General features: G+C 56.0%; 1 protein-coding gene across 1 annotated transcript in view; it reads right to left on the minus strand.

Moving 5' to 3' along the window:
• Window positions 1-956: 956 nt before the first annotated feature.
• FAM83G (family with sequence similarity 83, member G) overlaps window positions 957-8770 on the minus strand; it is a 16908-nt gene continuing 9094 nt past the window's right edge. Inside the window, exons 3-5 of the mRNA XM_008941442.1 lie at window positions 7300-7424; window positions 5084-6521; window positions 957-1376 (exon numbers count right to left, since the gene is read on the minus strand). Coding sequence (XP_008939690.1) covers window positions 957-1376; window positions 5084-6521; window positions 7300-7424 — 1983 coding nt within the window. The remainder of the gene's footprint in view (window positions 1377-5083; window positions 6522-7299; window positions 7425-8770) is intronic.

The following is an 8770-nucleotide window of genomic DNA, read 5'->3' on the forward strand; positions in this document are numbered from 1 at the left end:
GCTGCCAAGGGCTCAGGGGCTCGCTTGCTGGGGCTTGTTCACGGCACGTGCTCCTCAGCAGGGCTCAGGATGAGACCCAGACCTTGGATCCCATGTTTTAGGAAAAATGCAGTGAAAAGGGTCTTTTTATTTCTTTCTTTTCTTTTTGTTTTTTTTTTTTTGTGAGCTGGTTACTGGAGGTTTGGAGCTGGAGCTGTGTGGGGCGTGCTGGGAAAACACTCGGGGGAGTAGGGAACATTTGGCTGGATGCTTGTGCCAAGGCACCTTGAGCTGTAGTATATCAAGTCAAAGGCTACCTAATCTTGCATTTTAATAGTCCTAGGCGAGTTTCCCCTGCTCTGGGACTGCAGAGCTTTAATAAACAGGTTGCTTTTACAGTACGAGGTCAAAAGAGGTGGGTCCTTTGAGGAGCCTTTGTCCCAGGACGTGGGTCACCCTCTGAAGGGACGGTGGACCGCCCTGGGACCCGCTGTGCAAAATGGTAATAGAAGAGTCTCTTAAATAACTAGAAGAAAACACGACCATGAATGAGTCCTCCCTCTCTGGGCAGCACTTCTGAGTGGTGTTGGTGAGGGCTTTGCCAGCTGATCTCAGAGGCCAGTGGGTTTTGCTCAACTGACCAGCCTCTTCCAACGCTGCTTTCCAGCTTTCAATGAGATTGGAGGTTACTCCAACCTGGAGGAGGCTTATTTAAAAGCCACGCCGTCCAAGATTATTCCCAACACTACCTGCCACCTGCCCAGAGCGGATGCAATGCACCTCTTCCGAGACCCAGTCTCTGGAGATCTGCCCTGGACCGGGATGACTTTTGGGCTGTCTGTCATGGCCACGTGGTACTGGTGCACCGACCAGGTAAATGTAAACGAGATTCCCCTGCCCCCTGTGACACGGCACTGCCTGGGCTCCAGGCACGCTCTGCCACTGCTCTCGCCCTGGAAGTCCACCTCCAGCAGTGCCTAGGGGTCCTTCTGCCCGGGGGTCTCGGGGGGCTTCTTTTTGGAGTCACTAGAAGCACCCGGGGCTCCCGCGACCCTGTTCTTGAGGTGCTTGGACTGGGACAGTTTGGAGAGCGGGATGCCGAGGGGGGTCCTCATCTCCTCGGGTGTCTTCTGGCTCTCTGGCAGGGAGGTCAAACGTTTGCTTGATGCCCTGGGGTTGCTCGGGGAGAGGTGGCCGGGCTGCGTGGGCTTGCTGGGGCTGAAGGCTTTGCTCTGCCAGTAGGGCTGGCTGCTCGCAACGGTCTTTTTGGGCTCAGCTCCATCCCTTCTGTATTTGGTGGCCCCGGAGGTTTTCTCGTGCGTTGGGGAGCAGGAGACCTCCTTGCCTTGTTCTCTGCCCGTGGGGTTCCTGGGTCGGTAGCGGTAGATGTGTGTCCCCTGTTTGTTAGAGAGCAAAGAAAGAGATGAGCCACTGCTCGTTGGAAGGGGTTACTGCCCTGCCTGGAGCCCCCTTCACACCTCTGTGCTGTGGGCATGGTCCTCACGGACAAATCCCTCTGCTACTTGAGGTATGCCTGTGCCCAGGTTCTTCTGAGATGGTGGCAGCTCAAAACTGCCTCCTGCCTTAACCACTGCTGCTCCTCTGGTTTCTTGCTCTGGGAACACACCGCCCTGCACATCATCGTACCTCAGGAACCACTTCTTGAGCAGCCCCAGCAACCCAGAGGTTGTCCTGAGCCAAGGAATTCCTGCCCGGAGATCAAGGATTGAGGATGCCAGTAGCATCTCAACACCTTCTCTCCAGCAGCAGCGTGAACACCCATCTTAATCATCTAAGTGCTCGTTTCAGGCTCAAAGAGCATTCAGTCATCCAGACCCAACCCGTGGGATTAGGTGGCTACCAAGATGAGATGAAAGGATGGAGGGTTAGGGGAGGAGGTGGGATCAGAAGGCAACCGAACTGCAACACCACTGCGGGGGTGGCTCTCGTTAGCTGGATTGGGACACAGGTTTAGATCAGGTCTGAGCACCATTCATCTTCATTTGGACTGGGCAAGGCCCTAACACACGGCTGTGGTCACCAGATATTTATCTTCCTCTTGGGGCGTGTCTGCACTGCAATCTGGAGGTGTGATGATGGCACCCCGTGCAGACGTACCCGGGTGAGATGGTATCTAGCAAGTGCAGGTGCTGAGGGCAGGAGGAGCTGGGGCTGGCAGCCTGCAGAGCCAGCTGCACCAGCCTGACCCTCGCTGTGCCACCAGCACCAAATCTCCACCGTGCTGGTGGCATCATCCCCCTGTTCGGTCCTTTAGCCCCAGGATCCCAACAACCTCTCTGGTCCTCAGCAGATACCTCCTGCTTTGGCCAGCAGGGCTGTGTGAAAGTGGTTCAGCTGAGGTAATGCTGGATTGATTTAACCAGATTGCCTAAAATCAGCACTAAGGTCTGAGATGTCTTCAGGTGAGGAGGACCAAGGGTGGTTTAGCTCCTCTGCCTTGGAGGTCATCAGGTGACTGATGTGGTGCCTGAGCTGGGTGGAGGGTCCTGCAGCTCCTGATGTGCTCTGGCTCTTGGGCAGGAGTTAAACCTCAGATTCCCTGAGCATTCCACCCCAGGAACTGACACCCAGAACCTCCTGCCCACCAGTGATATGAACCAGCTCTTGTTCAGGAATGGCCAAATCCTACTGGGTGCTGAGCACTTCTCTGTAAGCCTCTGGGGAGAGACTGAGCTTTTTTTAAAGGCAGCATTTCCTGCAGATGTTGCCTATTTAAGAAAGGGCTTCAAAGCCCAAGGGCTGGTTGTGTTGTGGATGGACATGGCTTGGCCAGAGCTTTGAGGTGTGATGATTTGGGCAGTGTGGGTGATGGAACTGTGGCAGCAGGAGGGAGGCTGGACTCAGTGTCCACTTCATTGTGGGCACTCTGTGGGCAAGAGGGGAGAGAATGGTGGTGGGGAGTGGTTGACCCTGGCAGGAGGACACGCTGAGGTGGTTGCACTGGGCTTTTGTGGTGCTATGGCATAAAACCAACCCACTGCTGGTCTGGAGAGAAACCCAGCCTGTGGGTTTGGTGCCCATCTGTGCCGTGTTGGGGCCCAATGCCCTGTGGCTCCAGGATTTGGAGATGCTCGGGATGGAGTTTGGCAAGGAGGAAGGCTGGTGTGGCAGAGGAGAGGTTGGTGGCTGTGTGGTTCTCCCCCAGGTCATCGTCCAGAGGTCCCTCTCTGCTAAGAACCTGAGTCACGCCAAGGCCGGCTCCATCCTGGCCAGCTACCTGAAGATGCTGCCCTTGTTCGTTATCATCATGCCAGGGATGATCAGCAGGGTCCTGTTCCCAGGTAAGGACCCCACCACGTGGATGTGGAGCTGGCAGGGTGGGTGTTTTGTCTGTTGTTATGTGATGGACAGGAGGGGGGCTTGCCTGGAAACCTCTGCTCTGCACAGACCTGGGGGTGTCTGCAGGAGGGAGAGGGACAGAAGTCCTGAGTGTCCTCAGCACCCTCCTTGGTTGCTTGGGTGCTTTGTTCTCCATGGGATGGCAAACTTGATGTTTGCCCAGAGTGAGCCTCTGCCTGTGGTTTGGGCTACAAGCCAGTGCTTGAGAAATGTGGACCCACAATAAAATGTTTGGTGGGGTTTGAGGGTGATTCCTGTTGCTTTTCAGAGAGTTAATCAAGGCCAGGCTGGGAGAGTTGGGGTTGTTCAGCCTGGAGAAGAGAAGGCTCCAGGGAGACCTTATTGCAGCCTTCCAGTAGCTGAAGGGGGCCTACAAGAAATCTGGGGCAGGACTTTTTACAGGGGCTTGTAAGGGATAAGATGAGGGGGAATGGGTTCAAATTGAAAGAGGGGAGATTTAGATTAGGTGTAAGGAAGAAGTTCTTTGCTCTGAGGGTGATGAGACCCTGGCACAGGTTGCCCGGGGAAGCTGTGGATGCTCCCACTGGAGGTGTTCAAGACCAGGTTGGATGGGGCTTGGAGCAACCTGTTCTAGTGGGAGGTGGGGTTGGATCTAGATGATTTTTACTGTCTCTTCCAACCCAACCCATTCTAGGCTTGCTTGGGTTTATTTTAAGCTGCTCTTTGCACCTTTCCAGCAGCTGAGCTCTGGCTTTCCTAACCCTGATGCTGAGTTAATTATCTACCTGTCATCAAAGGGCCAGAAGAGCTATTGCAGGAACACCAACACACCTGGCCACTCTGAGCAAGGTGGCACCCAGGACCTGGGTCACAGAGCATCAAAAGGGCTTGGTTCTCCTCGCCCCGTGCAGCTCCGTGGGGGTGTTTGATGTGCAAGCATTAAAACCCTGCTCTGAGCTCTGTGTCACTGGCTGGGAAGGGAGAAGCAAGTGGACTCTGGGCTAGTAAAATTAATTCCCTGTAAGTACAGATTAGATGCTCATCTGGGGTAACCTCAAGTGGCTTCGGTGATTTCAGCTGCTGATTTCACCCTGGGGGTTTGAATGCTCCAAAAACAGCGAGGTGGGGAGCATTGAGAAAGCACCTGCTTGGAAGTGGTGCAAGAGGCTGGGGTGGCAAGAGGGGCTGGAGCCCGTGATCCCCTCGTGTGGGTGCCGTGGTGCCCCTGTCGTGTGGAGGTGCTGGCGTGTGCCCCGTGGGGTGACGAGGTCTGGTGGCAACGTGTGGATCAGCCACCAAGCTGCTGACTGCAAAGTTTGCCCTCAGAGGTTGCCGTCCCTGTTTCTCTGCTGTCTTCTTCTGTCTAATTATGTGTCCGAGTGCTTTTGCTTTGATGCTAATCACCTTTGCGAGGAGCTAGAAAACAAGGCTGAGGAGGACACGCCTGCACGCACAGCCTGTCCCTGGCTGGGCTCCAGGCCACAGCACGATGCCATGGAACCATCTCGAGTTCCCCCAAACCTCCCCTTCACCAGCTATTCCCATTGCCCTCCCAGGCACGGCCACCACCTTCCCGACCAAGGGCACCTCTTGGGTGACCCCCACCCTTGCCACACGGAGGGCGTTATTCTCCTGCATGGGAAGTCTGAGCTCAGCATCTAGGATGTGACACCAGAAAGCCAGGGGTGACACCACGCCTTGGCTGAGCTGGCTGGGTCACCTCTAGGTTTGCAGCCTTTGCAGGGTGGAGGAACACAGAGAGGGTTACAGCCATGAGTCCTACCTGCGTGGCACTGGTGGGGTAGGAGCTGTTGCCATCCAGGATGGTGCGGGGCAGCACACACCTGATCTCCACGGCGTTGCTCCTCCTCTTCATCACGTCCTCCATGCGGACGTGCTTCAGGGAGGGAAGGCTCCCCAGGGGGCTGATGAAGGTGCCCCTGCTGATGTGAGGGTCGCTGAGCTTCCTCTGGATGGGGAGGATCTCCCCGTTGTGGGTGACGTCCGAGTTGGTTCTGCGGAGCGGCCCGTAACGATCCCTCACCTCGAAGTACTCGTCGGAGATGGAGGAGGCGTTGGAGCGGCGGTAGCTGTGGTCAGCAGAGCTGCTGGAGTAGCTCTCCTGGTCGCTGAGAGTGATGTACTCCTCTTCCTCCTCCTCGTCCTCTTCTCCTCCCAGCCCGTTGTGGGCGCAGGGAGGCCCTTTGTCCTCCCGTGGCCCTGCCACCGGCCGCTCTGGCTGGAGGTGGTGGGTCTCCATCGAAGCTCCGTTGGGTTTCTCCTCAGGTCCCTGCTTGGCACCCATGTGGTCAGCTGGAGGTGGTTGTGTGTCACCCTCTAGGGCAGCACTGCTGTCACAGGGCCCGGTGACTTTGGTCACGAGGACGCCAATGGGGATTGTCCTTGGCTTTGGAACTGGGGGCTTGATGTCCTCCAGGCTTTCCTCCGCTGGCTTCAAGCGGTGGCCTGATGGAGAAGCAGCAAACGCTCCCGCTTGCTTTGTCCAGCTGGTGCCTTCCATGGTAGCAGGGGCTGCAGGAGCTTCCGTGGGGGTCTGTCTTTGGCAGGGAGGCAGCAGAAGTGGCTCTGAGTTTTGGTCTGAGTTCTTCCTGCTCTCCAGCTCCCTGTTCTTCAGCATCTGGCGGTGCTGGGCGCTGGCCTGGGAGACGTCGCAGACCTTGATGCGGTTCATCTGCGAGAGCTTCACGTTCTTTATCTTGGGGTCGATAATGTTGATGTAGCCCAAGACTTCGCTCCCGGGCTCGGGGTCGGGCTCCACCCAGGTGGGCAGGTAGTCAAACATGTTGGCTTTCTCCAGGTTGAGGAGCCCGGGGTGGATGAGCAGGGAGAGGTCCGCCACGTCGCCGTGCCTGTCGCCCGCCTGGCCCTCGGGCAGGGCTTTGCCTTTGTTCTCTGTCTTCTGGGTTTTGTCCTGGTTCTCAGATGAAGTCTTGCTGATCTGGTCGGCGCTCTTGGCCTTCACCAGGGCGTATTTGGGGTTGATCAGCTTCTTCACCACGGCGTTGGCGGGGGTCACGGGCACCACGGAGGGCAGCGTCACGGGCTCGGGTTCGGGCTCCTCGCCCACGGAGATGGATTTGAGGCTCACCCCTTTGGACATGAGGTAGAGCTCTTGGAACTGCTTGTCGAACGCCTCCACCACCTGCCCCGAGAGGACCGTGATGACGTTTCGGTCCGTCCTCGCCGCAGACCAGGTGAAGCTGGAAGAGAAAGACGTTGGAAACTCTCTGAGTGTTTGCTGGTAAATAACACACCTCTCCCCAGCCCTGGCTTTCCCCAGGGCACTGATGGTACCAGCAGGGACACGCTCTCCCTGTAAACATGAATGATAATGAGATCGAAGAAACCGCCCTCATGCCAGATGAGAAGGAAGGGGTGAAGTCTCGAGCACACTGGAACCCAAAGTAAAAACAAAAGGTGTTTTCTGTGGGCCAGTTAGTCTTTCACTTGAGCGTTGGCCACTTTTCTCAGTTTGGATGAGTTAAGAAAAGCCACTCGTAAATGGGTCTGAGTTTTGTGGTGGCCAGAGAGTGGGAAATGTTTCAGTTCCATGCTTATGACGTTTGTCTTGTGGAGCTGCAAAGCTTTCTGAGAGTGGTATGGTTCTACCCAAGTAAGTTTTAATTTGGGCAAATTGGAAAATACTTTGGGTAGGAAATGTTTAGCTGGAAAAGCCAAGGTCGACGTGAGAGCTACAACTGGCTGTGGTTTGGTGCTTTTGTCCTTCCTCGTGCACAGGCACTTGGTGTCTCCCACCACCTCCAAGAAGGAGGGGTGTCCTAGACCTGGCTGTGGGGCGGTGGGAACCTTGGGTCCCACTCTAAATCTCAAGCTGGCCTTGCAGAATAATTTAGTTTAGGAGGAGGGAAGGAGGGTCCTGGGCTGAGCAGGGACCAGGACTTGGACCACGTGGGTCGGTGCGTTGTTCCGTGGAGTCCAGCCTCCATGGGATGGGCCAGAGGAGACACCACTGATTACCTGTAGGAGCCACACATGGCCCGGTCCCCATCCACAAACATGAACTTCTGGGCCAAAGCCCCTTTGAACTTGGTGGCTGAGCGTGTGAAGAACTCTGTCCCCCCCGTGCTCCGGACGCGCAGGTTCTGCAAAGCAAAGGCAGAGATGTGAGCAGGAGCAGAGGACTGGTCTTCAGCACATCCTTCACCCCTCCACCAGTGCCCCCGTGGATGCTCCACAGCCCCTCTGAGGAGTGAGGAACGCTCTTCGTGGCCAGCTCGGAGGAGGCCACGGGGGTGGGATGATAAAATAACTCGCCTGAGGTCACGCAGCAAACCATGGGCTTGGCTTCAAGAATTTCCTGCTCTGCCCATGTGTCGAGCTGTGTTTTCTGCTTCTGAACTCTGTGCTGCCTGTGTCTGTGGGGGAGCAGCGTGTGATTGAGCTGCCAGATGCTTTCCATCTCCTGTGAGCTCTGGAATGTCACCACGGGAGAGGTGACTCTTCACCTCCTCCCCAGAGGGAGATGGATAAGGGGCTTCAGGGGGAGGTGGTGACCCCCGGGCAGCACACGTGGGCCCCGATGGCAGTGGGCTTGTCTTCCACCAGGCTCCCCCCTCCTTGTTGTGCTCCTCAATTTGAGCCACGAGCCCTGTGTTTAGGGGTGGGTGAGGAAAACGAGACAGTGGTGCAATATCTCCTCACCCCCAGGAAACGAAACCTGGGGACATGGGCCAAAAGGGCAAGTCCCACAGCAGGTCCTGGGGAGTGGGGTGTCCTCTCTGCAGAGAGGCCGGGCACGGTGGTGTTTATCTTCAGAGATAAAATGTTCTTTATCTTCAGCCTGGCTCACAGCTCTGTGTGTCTCCATGGAGGGCACCAGCCTGTTTCTGCAGCTGAGCAGATAAGATCTTTGACTGCGAATGGTCTCCCTTGGGTGGGGGGAGAAATATTTTCTCATGGAAGCATCTGCATTCCTCCTGCTCCTGCTGGGGTGCTGGCGATGCCACCGCTGCAGGCACCGTGTCGTCACGAGGTCATGCCCTCCATGGATGCTTTCTTTGTGGTGTTGGGCTGGTGTGGGTTTTTTTACAAAGAAAAAGGCACCAAAAGTATTTGTTTTCCCCACCTCCAGCCTTCATCTGCTTCCTCGGGTCTCCTCTCTCCCTGCAGACCAGGACTGGGCACAGCCCTCAGCCTGGGTGCAAGCTGAGCTCGGGCACCCCTGGTGCCCACGTCTGGCAGAAGGGTCAGTGATTCAGTGTTGGTTTTAGCAAAGGCTTTCCAGGGAAATTTTACATGCTGATGGGATGGGTTTTTTTTTGTGCATTTGATTTTTTAATTTATTTATTTTTTATTTTTAAATTTCTACTTTTTGCCTGGTGTGGGTGAGGGAAACGGGTGCTGAGCACCCCAGTGTCTGGCAGCGGGCAGCACGGGGGGTTCTGGGGGTTGGCTGGCAAGCAGGTTGGGGTGGCAATTCCCATCTTTG

The sequence above is a fragment of the Merops nubicus genome, unplaced genomic scaffold (assembly GCF_000691845.1).
Source record: "Merops nubicus isolate BGI_N331 unplaced genomic scaffold, ASM69184v1 scaffold28495, whole genome shotgun sequence".
In the NCBI taxonomy this organism is placed as follows: Eukaryota; Metazoa; Chordata; class Aves; order Coraciiformes; family Meropidae; genus Merops; species Merops nubicus.